This window comes from Oculina patagonica, chromosome 1, assembly GCF_052425735.1.
Source record: "Oculina patagonica isolate OP01 chromosome 1, crgOcupat, whole genome shotgun sequence".
NCBI classification, from domain to species: Eukaryota; Metazoa; Cnidaria; class Anthozoa; order Scleractinia; family Oculinidae; genus Oculina; species Oculina patagonica.
Genome location: NC_135758.1, coordinates 40,204,629 through 40,217,712, shown reverse-complemented (window position 1 = coordinate 40,217,712; position 13,084 = coordinate 40,204,629). Strand labels below are relative to the sequence as shown.

Sequence of the window (13,084 nt, the reverse complement as noted above, 5' to 3'; positions counted from 1 at the left end):
ATTCCCGTACGCGGCCGCGGACACTTTCAGAGATAACAACTTAGACTTTTTCTTTGTTTTTATATAAGCTCCCGTAAGCGGACACCGCAAAGAAAAAAACCTATTAACAACTTCTGTATCTTGCTTTTTTATCAATCAACTTCACATTACCGTTCGTCACAATGAATTTACATTAATTACAGTACCATATCTCAGTGTTTGTTTTGTCGTCATCTACGTCTGTCCGGTTATTGTTAGATGGGCAAGCTCCCATAAGCGGTCATTTATCCCCTACACCTCTAGTGGCCGCTTACATGAACCATTCTCGTAAGCGGCCAGCTCCAGTAACGGACACTTTTTTCGCGTCCCGAGGGTGTCCGCTTACGAGAGCTTGGACTGTATTTGTTTAGTGCAGTCTATTATCAATATTTTATTTTGGGCGTATTTTTTTGTAACAAATGCGTATAGCAGTCGCTTATGCTCGTCGAAAATTTTTATTGTTTTTCAGCTAAAAAATAATACAAAAATTTCAAAGAGCAAATGCACCGGCTATACAGAGCGTATCTATTTGCAACATACGCATATTATCGGACACAACTTGACAACGTAAGGTCAATAAAGAAGATAACAGATCGTCAGATTTTTTTTACCTTTTGCGCCATACATTTTCATGCAGCATTCAAAGAAGGCCTTTTTGACCTCCGGTTTGGCCTTCATCGCGTAGAGGAGCGCGCTGCAGGACACAGACTCGTTCCGTTTACCCATATCACAAGCCAGCTGTATCTCGTCTGGATTGAGAAATATAAGTTGCCATTAATTTTAAACGTTTACCGTATTTACTCGAATAAGCGCCGCGGCGCTTATTAATTAAATTTTTCGTGCCTCAAGTGCGGCGCTTATTCGAGGTAAAGTCTTTATTTAACGAGGGTAACACTAAAATAGCATAAAAACACTAACAAACCAGTGGCCCTCAATAATTATTTACAATGAAATATTAAAATACACAGAACAATACGAATATTAAAACTATGGATAAACTATGAAATATTACGAATAAAAATACAAGAAATACGAGATAAAATATTAAAAAGGTAAAAAGAGTAAAAGTGTAACTAAATTACAGAATAAAATGATTTAAAAGCTGCTGTTCGAGGGCGGCGCTTATTTAAAATTTGGACCCACAAAGAATCTTATCTTTTACAGTAATTGAAAATAGCGTCTTTTGATTGTCAGTATTCGTCCCTTGCTCAAGAGAAAAGTGACGCTAGCTGTCCTAGCAAAGTTCGAGGCCTAATGGGCGAGCTGCAAAACAATCACTTTGAACTGCAAAACATCGGTTTTAATAGAGAGGAAATTTCCAAGTTTGTTTTAGAGTTGCTTTGTAGTGCTGTTTTAAGTTAAACGGAATTTCTGGAATAAGCGCCGCATCGGGACTGCGGCGCTTATTTGAGGGCGGCGCTTATTAACTTTTTTGTCCTAAATGCGGCGCTTATTCGAGGGCGGCGCTTTTTCGGGGGCGGCGCTTAATCGAGTAAATACGGTACAGCTCGTATCAAATATTACTATGTCAAACGAAATTTGAGCTTTAACGGCATTCGGGCTCTAAATCTGTGCAAAACGGCCAGCCACTTAGCTATGAAGCCACAGGGACGTGCTTGCCAATTGTGATCTATATTTTTACTCTTCAAAAATAAACTCTTATAGTGAATTTACGTGAACTGTGGGTTGGATAGGGATCTCAATTGAACAATTTTCCATTAATTTCGCATTATAAAGTATAATTAATCTTCACACATTCCGAGCTCGCGCGATTTCATATAATATAGAATCCGAGAAAATTTAGTGGTGAACTATAACGGCTGATAGTATTTAATAGTATTTTATTATTGTATACGATCAGCTCAACCAATCAGATTGAGGCATTTGCATCAGTATGCTAGTAATATTCTACTCTTTTTGTACCTGAATCAGCCTCTGCACTTCTCCTCTTTCGAGCGTTATGCTCCTTACAGCCATAGTCTAAAAAAGAACATAAAAGGTCTAAAAACAACTGTCAAACGACTGTACATTTCAACCATAATAAGGAAGTTTAAAGTTGGCGCACGCGAGGGATTAAAAAAAGCAATAATAATAATCACAGTATTTCTTCCACAAGAACGATTTCCTTTTTAACAACGATGGTTTTTTATGATACATATCAGGGCGCTAATCTTCGGTAGGGCAGGTAAAGTATTTTCGAGCTTTGTGGCGCACCGTTTCCGGGTTAGGCTACTAGAAGACTGCGCCTCTTTGGACGTCTCCATACAAGAAAACAATTTTAACACCATGTTTAATGTTAACGCACCTTCTCTTCCATCACTCACAAAGTTGTTTGTCATCAGGACAACACCAGCATTCTAAAAATAATAAAATGCGTAAAAATTGTAGCTCTATTTTCAGGAAATTAACCCAAACAATATGCAAATGTAAAGTTTTCCGTCAAAGAATTCCTTCCGCAACTAGAACGAGAACGTTCTAGTTACGTAAAGGGTAGATTCAATGAGAGCTTAAACTCTTCCGTGCTGTCATTTAATCTGCTCAAATTTTCTTGAGATTATTTTTTTTTCAACTCGCAGACATGGAGATGATGCCAAATCTCGCGTATTCTCAGCCCATCAGTTTTGACCGCGCGGTTAAGAAAATCGAAAAGTGTGGAAGACCTCTCGTCGACCTTTCTTTAACCGGGTGGGGGTCTGGTGCTTCCCGGTTCATAATCTATCTTCGGTTTTTTTTAGTCGGTAGGGCATTGAAGGTAACGTATGTTGATTGGCTTAAACTGGTCATCTTTCATCACCCACTTGAAATTGCCTTAATGGGGGAAGGGGAATGGGACGGAGGAAATGTTTTAAATTACTAGCCAGTTGTTGGATTAAAATTACGTGCGTTATACACGTTTTCCATGTGTCTAACTCAACAATAAATCATCGCTTAGACCACAGTGCAAAATAGAATTGCTGCTCAGTTAGAAATGACCAGTACGAGATATAAATGAAAGAGTCACGTTATATTTTATGAGTTTTAAAAGTAGAACGAAAACAACTCTGATATCTCAACCTTCAAAGTCTTCAAAAGCGATCAAAGTGTCTTTGACCTTTATTACTGACGGCCGAGTATCGTATATCGCATGTCACGCTTCAACATAGCGCACTTCTTGTTGAACGGCAACAAAAGGAAATATAAACGCTAATGGGTCCGTCTAAAAGCCTTAGGCTTTCTTGTTAGCCAAAAGAGTGGTTAAACATTAACCACCCGGTTTCAAGCTACTCAGTAGCTTCTTGTTTGGTTTTATAAAGCCTTAAGAGGAAATCCGCCAGGACTTCGAGTAGTAATTGGACAAAATTATGTACCAAAGCTATTTACACCTGATTGCAAGCTTTTGTGTTACTGCTTCAAATATCTTATCGAAAGAAATCTTTTCTATCCCCAACTCAAAACTAATTTTTCCACTGAATTCCCATGAATTGCTTAAAAGATGTGAGCTTTTGCCCATAGCTTGTGAAATATCATTTTCTCAGACTCTGATAAGAAATTGTTGTACCAGAATTGTTTTCACCTTATTGCAAACTTTTTTGTTACTGCTTCAAATATCTTATCAAAAGAAATCTTTTCTAACAACACCAAACATCGAAAACAAATTTCGAAGTTCCGCTGAATTCCACTGAATCGCTTAAGACGAATTTCCAAAATGGCTACACGTGAGATTTTGCCTGTACCTTGTGAACTTTGAAATTCATTTTCTCAGACTCTGATAAGAAATTGTTGTTGGTGTTATCACGGATAGTTACTTACATCTTTACCTTTTATTAAGGGTAGGAAATAACGCAATAGGGTTTAAATTATTCTGGTACTTGATTTTTGTCCAACTTTAATAAATATTACTCGACTTCCTAGTGGATTCCGTCTTAATCTTTGGGATAGTGACTTCGCAGTACTAAGACCAACCTTAAAGATGTCTTTGCTGTCTTTTCCTCCACCTACACCACATCCAAGATCAAGTTCTTCGGTACTCTTAAAAATCTGATGGGAAATGTGAAGGTGATAAATCATTAATTACGTTTTTAGTTAGGCAGGTTAGGTGTCCACAATTAGTAGAGGGGACTTTTCCCCTTAGCTACTACAGATTAGACACGTTAATAAAGTTATTATTATTATTATTATTATTATTATTATTATTATTATTATTATTATTATTATTAAAACCACTGTGATTTTTAAATTGGATAGCGTTAAAACCTCCTTTAAACAACTGGCAGTTGATGGTTAAAGGGACTATGTCACGGAGATGTCGCAGATTGTTGGTCTTAACTGTCTAACTTAGTGATAAACAACTTAACCCTAAAAAATTATCTTTGAACATCTAAAAGAATATATAACCTAAATTTTCGGATAGAAATAAAGTTAGAGCTATAAATTATGATATTTCGAAGACGCGCGGAAACAATTTGAAAACGTTTGCCTGACTTTTTCAAAGTGCAATCCGTTTTCATCCGAGCCATCCGCACCCAAAGATGATCGCTAACAGTTTTAGTGCTCTAATATAGCAATTGTTATTACAATTGGACTATTATTTTTTTGTTCCTGTGACATAAATAAAAATTTTGGCCGTTCAAAAATCAGTTAGAATCCTTGACAAAGTGCCTTTAAAATGCGAAAATACTCACCCTATCTTTAGTGAGTCTGTTCTCGTTTCTCAACAGGTAAACACTTTGGTCCACACTCAACAGTCCCAAACGTGTTCCTTGAGGGGCCTTAATCCGAAGAATGTAATGCTCTCCAGGAATTTTTTCCACTTCGTTGAGCTGAACTATCGATCCATCTGCTTGGACTTTGTTTGCATCGGGGAAATCAACCTATTGAAAAAAAAATAACGAGGTGGCAAAATTGTTTGTTTGTTCCTCTGTTTCAGCTCTCTGAGGTAATTTTCAGATTTTTATTATTTCACACTATTTACAATAATTAAACAATATTACACACTATTTTCAGAAAATACATTGATTAAAATAAGGAAAATATAACAATACATAGAGCCAAAATAAAATGTCCTCAGTGACCAAAGAAGCATATGCTATCGTGTTGGTCACTGACACGTTAAAAAACAAACAAACAAGACACGTCGATTACTAGAAATAATAGAATATGAATATCGAAAGTATGCAGAATAAACATGTTAAAGAATGAATAAATTAATCATAAATATAAACTATACGCAGAATACAACGAAATAATGCACAAGAGTAAGATTAGTTATTTAAAAGGTATAGTTTATAGTAAAAAAACAAAAAAAGCTTGTAAAAGGAAGTATAAGGCAGTTTTTAAAAATCTGTTGGAATAGTTTCCCAAAGTTTTGATGAAACAAAAGGGAAAGTAGAGGTCCCATAGTTTTTATTTGCTCTTGGTCTATGAAAGATCAAGTTAGCAGCAAATCTGGTATTGTGGGTATGAACTTCAGAGGCCCGAGTAAGTGTTCTATGGAATATAGTTGGAATGTTTCTTGAGCCATTGGAAATTTTTTGACTTTCAGACGCGTGTTTTCAGCTTACCTTGGTTGGAAGTTTGTCCTCAATTTTGAGTAAAATACTGTCGGCCACAACTCGTTCATTGCTGTCGATGTAGTAACCGATCAAACGCGCCGATGGAGACATTTCTGAAGAGATACGGAATGACCAACTTTTGAACATGCCATCAAAAGATTCAGTTGTGTTGTGTGAGAGAATCCTACCCCGAGAAACGACCTGAAAAAAGACAGACACGAGAATTGTGTTACGAAATAAAAGGGACTGTGTCACGGATTTTTAGCCACATTTAGTTTTCAGTGAAAACTGCTTACTTAGAATGTCTGTTTAGTTCGGAGTCGGTTCTGCAGTGGGAAAAGATTGAATACGCGTTATCTACGCGGGGGATTGTTACGCCGCAAAATGTAATAATCGCCGCAAAATGTAATACTAACGCAAAATGTAATAATAACGCAAAATGTAATAAAATTGACGCAAAATGTAATAAAGTTGTTAACGCAAAATGTTATAATTTTTTAACGCAAAATGTATTAAATTTTCTAACGCATAATGTAATAACGCAAACTGTAATAACTCTAGAATAACACGTTTGTTTCCTGAATTAGGCGTATTACACTCAATAATTTACCTCGTGTATGTTTGCAAGGACCATATAGGAACTGCCCCTCCCAGACCTATTTCTTTCTGGCAGTTACTTTACGAGATAGGAATTTTTTATTCCTGTCAACCATGCTGTCCTTTTAGATCGGATTGGGGAGGAGATGGAGCCTTGACTGTTAAAAAGGTTGGTTATGTTTTGTACATTAAAATGTAGCGATCCAGACGTGTTTCATTAGAGCTGGTAACACTGGCCTCTTAGCATCCGAGACAAGTGAAAGCAGAAAGGGGCGGATTAAGAAATACACCCCCCAAATCTGTCATAACAGCAAAACAGATGCAAGGAAATATTCGTCTTCGTTGTCAATCTTACGTCAGTTTTTGTCACCCAGAATCCTATGCAATTAACACTTTCTCGTCGAAGAAGGTAAACAAGAACGTTAAAGTGAATGGTTAATAGGGTCCCTGACAACAAGATTACTTTGTCCTCTGCCTTTTCCAGTAAACTTGGGAAATATGAAACACGCACTGATTTCATAATATTATCAACTTAAAACTTATTACAACCACCGAAAACTTTCTTTTTCCAACGTTATCTCTTAAATCAGTGTCTACACAATATTTAAGACCCCGCCAGAAGGACTCTATTTGTGATCTGTGTTGTCGAAGAATATGTTATTGTAAACTTCGAAGGCGGAGAATTAGTAGGCAAAGGATGAACTTAAACAAACGACTTAATAAACAACAGCCACCATTTAATTACACCGAGAACACGTAGGACTACGACCACAAAGTCTTATAGTTAATTACATAGATGTAGACATGCAATGCGATCGTTCTAAAAGCCTTGCTAGCATATCAACATATTCCTCCCGAGTATGCAAGTTGAGGTAAACCGGAGCTTTTCTTAAAGCAAAGGAATGGTACTTCTTTTATGCTGAATTCGCATAAAACCAACAAAAAAATAAAGGCCACTGAGCTTGGCTACACGATTTCAATATATATATATAAATTTTAGAGTTATTACATTTTGCGTTATTACATTATGCGCTAGAAAATTTGTTACATTTTGCATTAAAAAGTTATTACATTTTGCGTTAACAACTTTATTACATTTTGCGGCGATTGTTATTACATTTTGCGCTAGTATTACATTTTGCGGCGATTATTACATTTTGCGGCGTAACAGGGATTCATAGTGTTTTGGTGGGCAACACTTCGAAATGTTTGACAACAAAGTTTTCATACGTACCGCAAATGAAAGTTTGGCGGCAGCATCAATGCGACTTCGGTAGCTTTCACACTGTATTTTGCGACCAACCTATGCAAAAATATTTGAAATAAATTTTTATTAGGTGCTTTATAACAATAATTCTGTTTAAAGTTTATTATTACGCCACCCACTTCGGTGGAGAAAGGTATTGCTAAAGAGAATAAGAAAACAATTGACGATTGGTTAGAAACATTTGTATCAAAGTGCGTAGCATTTAACTTCAACATTTAACTTTATCACCATCATCATCATCATCATCATCATCATCATCATCATCATTGTTATTATATCCAAAAACTGCAACGATAAGACGGTAAACATTTAAATTTACCTTTCCAGGGGTAAGTTGACGGACCATAATCAACGGTCCATTTTGCGCGTCGAATGGCTTCACTATGTAATTGGCCGCTGCATTCTGTGAATCTTCCAGGTTTTGATTGTCTGTTTTTACCTGTAATCAAAAACAACAATGAGAAACTACAATTTCTAACTTGATCTCTTCTGGTTCAAAATCACCAGAAAAAAGACTATGATAAGTGGAATGGTGTATCGTTATAGTAAAATAAATGAAGAATCGTTCTCAAGTCAAATAACTCAGGAGATAACATCAACAAAAGTAGAACCAATGAACTTCTAGATACGGACTGGACCTTCTAACCACTGAGCTATGGGAGATTTTTGTTGAGCTAAGTCAATCAATCAATCAATTAATCAATCAATCAATCAATCAACTAGGCCCCTAGCAAAACATGTGCTAATATGCCGAGAAAATAAATCATAAATATATATAGCGGAAAAAAAATTAAATTAAACTATGTGTGACACATGTCCTGCCATAACTACAAGGCTCATTATACGTCGAAATGATAAGTGTGAATGAACGATATGTGGAACCAAGTTTACGACCTCGCTCACCACGAGTCTCCCAAAGCTCAGTGAACGTCCAATCGGTATTTGCGATGTCACGGGTTCGACTCCCGTTGGAGCATCAGAAATTTTATTTTCTAAGTTATTTTGACCTGAGAGCGCTTCGTCAAAAACGACTCTGTTTCTTTATACCGTAATGGTGATGGCCTCGCAGTTTGTACAAGCATCTACCACAAACTCTGCCTCTCCGTGTTCATCAGTCAAGTCCATCGCATTAGGATCTCGATCCCACCTCCTCAATTCTCGCATCTGATTTCCTTGTTTCCCCTGCGCTGAAATCAGCATGGGAACATTCCGGGCTGTCTTTTTGTTGGGGTGGGTGACCACGACCTAAAAAGCAGTTAGAACACGTGTAAGATACTCGAAAGTTTAGAAAGGACGTTCTTCTTCCATTTTTCTTCACCCTCTAGCGGGTGGCTCGTTCGTTTTCGCTTTTAACCTTTTTGCACCCATTGCTCGACGCTCTGAAAAATAATTGTTATCAAGTTATTTTAGGTAGAACTGCAGCTGAGGCTGATGCTAATTTTGGAGTCTTTCAATGTTGCTGACATCATGTTAAACACATGTTTGCAATTGTCTAGAGCAATATTGAAGGCTTTAAGGACATACTATGATTGTCCCTCACTAATGTTCATTAATCCTGAATAAAAAAAGCCGATATGCTCATCCATACCTTCACTACAAAACGCAGGCCTGGTTTGAAGTACTTGGGAGTGTTTTTGAACTGGATTAGGTAAGGACTTGATGTAAACTGGCACGTTTTATCCACAACAGTCTCCTTGTTGCCCGTCGCCCTTTCTATGACGTCAGCCTGAACCACAAGTCTGCTCATTTCTGGGAACCAGTAAACTCCCCCCTCTATATCTCGGATGACCTGAATTCGTTGTGGTATGCTGGTGACACCACTTCTGTCAAGCTAAGTACAAAAAAAAAACAAAACAAAACAAGAAAACCGGTGTAGTGGCCACATTTCTATGTGAAAGGAGCTTAAGCAGTGACGACGGCAACGCCTAGTATATTAAAATGAAGTTAAATTTTATTGAAGAATCTCGCAAGTCGTAATCATCTAGGTACATTCAGCATGTAAAGGGAACTTTAATTCCAAACAGAAATACGTTAGTTTATCTCAGGGCCGTAACCAGGCCTTTACCATAGACGAGGCAAGATCTTCCTTATTGTTCAACTAGGGATTATTTTCCCAACAAAACATTTTTTTATTTTGGGTAAAAATTAAGACGAGGCAAGTACCTCGCCTTGCCTCTTGCTAGTTACGGCCCTGTATCTGTCGTTGTAAAACTTGTTGATTTACGTAGTGAGTAGCATTAGACACCCTTTGTGCGGCTTAGTAAAATCACTTACCAAAACGTTATGTCTGGCGAATGGTTTTATCTGGCCGTTGAGTAACGCCATACTCAAATAAACAACTGCAACACCAAGAACAGGTTTCCCGTATGTATACCTAGAAAGACATTGGGCAACAACATGTCACATCAAGAAATGGTTGTGTTGTAAATTGCTGTATATTTGAACATCACCTTTCAACTAAATATAAGTCACTTAGTCTGTTCTATGTTATCTGTATCACCCCGGCCTGCTTTCGTCTGGCCACGTAGCTCAGTCGGTAAATCTAATCCGGAGGTCGTGGGTTCAAATCCCACCGGAGTCAAGATTCTGTTTGCCCGTGAAATCACACTTCCAAGTTTCCATTAACAGGGCAGTTAAGTAATGCCAGGGAGATTTGGTGTATGACAGTGTTGCATTCTACGGCACTTTACATTAATACTTAAAAAGTACTTAGAAAATAGCACTCCTACCTGGTCGTTATGTTGATCTTGATATCTTTGTCTGTTTTCAGTATGTAAGGTGGCACTGTGAGTTTCACCGAAAACTTTGGAAGAACTGAAAGACATTAGACACTTGAGTTAGTTAAATAAATCAAATCATGCACAAAAAATAAATGATAACATACTAACCGTATTCTTTCACCTCGAACTGCACAGACGTATTGTGAATGTTCTTCAAAAATAAAGAAAAAACAACAGCAATAAACTGTGTTTAGAAATCATGATCGCTCAGAATGGTCAAGTTAAAAGTTTAATAACAAAAGGTACTAATTATAAAAAATATCATTTTCGAAAACCTATTTTGTTTGCTACAATTACAATTGCCATGGACAAAAGAAGAAAACCGTTGACGGTAAATTTTCAGCATCAGGCAGATTTTGTTTGGAGTCGGTTGCTATGCTGGGGTACGCACCGTTAGCGGTATAACTCAAAGGTATATATGTATAACATTCACGTATTGAATACTCGGCTTCCCCTTTTGCTTTGAGTCTTTGTACGGCATGGCGGGGGGGGGGGGGTGAAGGGGGACAAGGGGGTAGGAGAGGAGGCGAGGTGTAGCCTTTAGTACTAAAACTTAACATACATACCAATTTTGACCTGATTTTGTCACATTTGGAGTGGCTGTGTAATTGTCGTGTTAAAAAGGATGGATAGAGATACAAAAACACATACCTGGTGACCGTAGACGGCCGTTATTGTCCAGTTACCATGAAGAGTAAAATCGTCCAAGTCAAGTCTCTTGGATATGATGCCTTAGTGAATAAAAAACAGTTTAACAAATCATCATAAAACACATTTTTCAATACGTACACAGTTTACAAATAGGCCTTAATCTTTTAAGCTTTTCATGACGCATTGGGTCTGGATTAACGAACAGATTTGCTAATAATTTGTAGCAGTGAACAGGTTAAAGGCGGGTATTTGTCGTCATACTATCCGCAATGAATGCGCACTGTGGTGATGGTTACCTAGATTCAAGTACAGTGATCATAAAAAGAAATCATTTTCTTAAAGGAATTCCATATTAGGGAATAGGTCGAGAAGAATTAAAGCTATGCCAGTTCAAACCTGTGCTAGTGTCCAGGTCCTTCCATTGTTGTACTCGGATCCCTTGTGGATTCTAGAAAAACAAATATACGAAAAATGAATTACGATTTAGCAATGATTGTAATGCTGGGACCAGGTTTACAAAGCCCTTTTAGGTTATGATATGCATCAGTCTAACTGTCGTTCGAATACAAAAGATTATTGTCGAGAAACAATACTCAGAATGCGTCTTAACTTGGGAGAGCTTCGCGAATTTACTGGCCCTAGGAGTTACCTCTTGCGTCTTTCGTATTTGAGTACATTTTCAACTGCATTGGTTAATTTATTGATTCGTTGTTCTTTTACTTACTGTAAAATTAAAGGTTTGAAAAAATCTAAGGTGGATTGGACGTTTTTATGTTACATTAAGTGAAAACAAAACAAAAAAACAAACAAACAAACAAACAAACAAATACACTTACCGCGACTATAACAGTAATCTATATTAGGAAACAAAAGGGAAAATAAAGATGGTTAGTTAGAGCTTGATGAAAGTATTTTTGGGTAGTTCCTCATTCCCTTAACGAAAAATGAAAAAGAAACATTCACCTTGCAATAATAGCGAGCCTCAAACAAAATGAAGAGGAAACAGTGTCTCAAGAGGGGAATGAACGGACGTAATGAATTGAGTTACTAGCTCAGTATCTCTGTTGCTACTGTGAACCATCATCAAAAGGTGTTGTTAGATTCTGTGTGCAGGTGAGACGTTTAAAAGCGAAAAAATGCTGGAGAATGAGTGACAACGCTTCTGTCAGTAAAAGACCTTGCCTTATTGAGACAATAAAAGACCTTGCCTTTGAGAGAAACATTTGCTGCTTTTTACCCTTATTCTCCGACAACAACAACATAAACACTGTTTGTTCAAACCTTTTTGTTTGTTCATAACTTTGAAACTTGAAAAAACTCAGAAACGGTTTTGGATCATTATCAGTAGCTCAATAAGGTTTACTTTTCTCATATGGTAAGTGAATAAGAGTGATGTAAAACTATTATAGGTGCCGAGTATGGGGAACAAAATGTAGTATATTGAAAAGTGGACTTGGGCCCCATTTAAACGTTATAAAAGCCAGAATTAATGAGAAATATTTCTATTTCTCACCCTTCTTCGTGATGGCTTCATGTCAAACTCAACGGGAATCACTCTGATTTTCACTACAGAGAAAGAAAATGTAATTCCTGTAAGTATGCGCTAGAATTACAATAATCAAGAAAGGTAAAATTTTTAATGCCGAAATTAAAAAAGTTCGTTTTACTCTTAAAGGATTCTTTTTTTATACCTCTTTATATTTTACAGCGCTTTCCTTCCTGCTTAGAAAGTTCGAGCTAATTTTGCCAGGATTTCCCTTTTTGGAAACCACTGAAAGGGCTTACCAACAAAGAGCCTTTTCCGTTTCGATATTTTGTCAAAGTTTTCCAAAAGTAGTTAGGTATCGGTACTTATTTTTCCTATGTAAGCATCTCAAAGAGCTAAAATCCTAGTATCGTGCTGATAACGCCAGGCGCAAACAATTTCGTTACAATTGGGTCATCGACTTTCTCATCAATGGACAAACAAGCCTATCTTGGCATTTTGCTAGTCTTGGGCAACCATATACCGGAACCCAATTATACACTTTAAAAATCAGGGGTTTTTTTATTTTTTCAGGCTAAAAAATGCAATTGCTTAAATTGCGAACACACTGCGAGGATCATCCGCAGTTCACATATATGTATTTATACCATGCCATAGAAAATACAGCCAATCAGAATACAGGATAGCCTGTTCCAGGCCCCTCCCCATTTTTTCGCTCGCCGCTCCTCGCGCCGCTTCCCAACTAACCGAACGC

General features: G+C 37.2%; 1 protein-coding gene across 2 annotated transcripts in view; it reads right to left on the bottom strand.

The window, feature by feature from the left end:
* Positions 1 to 13,084, bottom strand: part of LOC144630687 (complement C3-like) — a 170,152-nt gene that overhangs the window by 18,302 nt on the left and 138,766 nt on the right. For both annotated transcript variants that reach the window (XM_078489062.1, XM_078489069.1), the window contains exons 5-21: positions 12,358 to 12,410; positions 11,681 to 11,698; positions 11,241 to 11,292; positions 10,845 to 10,924; positions 10,302 to 10,344; positions 10,143 to 10,227; positions 9,688 to 9,787; positions 9,002 to 9,244; positions 8,461 to 8,658; positions 7,733 to 7,852; positions 7,381 to 7,449; positions 5,559 to 5,750; positions 4,680 to 4,868; positions 3,961 to 4,035; positions 2,324 to 2,375; positions 1,942 to 1,998; positions 630 to 767 (exon numbers count right to left, since the gene is read on the bottom strand). In XM_078489062.1, coding sequence (XP_078345188.1) covers positions 630 to 767; positions 1,942 to 1,998; positions 2,324 to 2,375; positions 3,961 to 4,035; positions 4,680 to 4,868; positions 5,559 to 5,750; positions 7,381 to 7,449; positions 7,733 to 7,852; positions 8,461 to 8,658; positions 9,002 to 9,244; positions 9,688 to 9,787; positions 10,143 to 10,227; positions 10,302 to 10,344; positions 10,845 to 10,924; positions 11,241 to 11,292; positions 11,681 to 11,698; positions 12,358 to 12,410 — 1,764 coding nt within the window. The remainder of the gene's footprint in view (positions 1 to 629; positions 768 to 1,941; positions 1,999 to 2,323; positions 2,376 to 3,960; positions 4,036 to 4,679; positions 4,869 to 5,558; positions 5,751 to 7,380; positions 7,450 to 7,732; positions 7,853 to 8,460; positions 8,659 to 9,001; positions 9,245 to 9,687; positions 9,788 to 10,142; positions 10,228 to 10,301; positions 10,345 to 10,844; positions 10,925 to 11,240; positions 11,293 to 11,680; positions 11,699 to 12,357; positions 12,411 to 13,084) is intronic.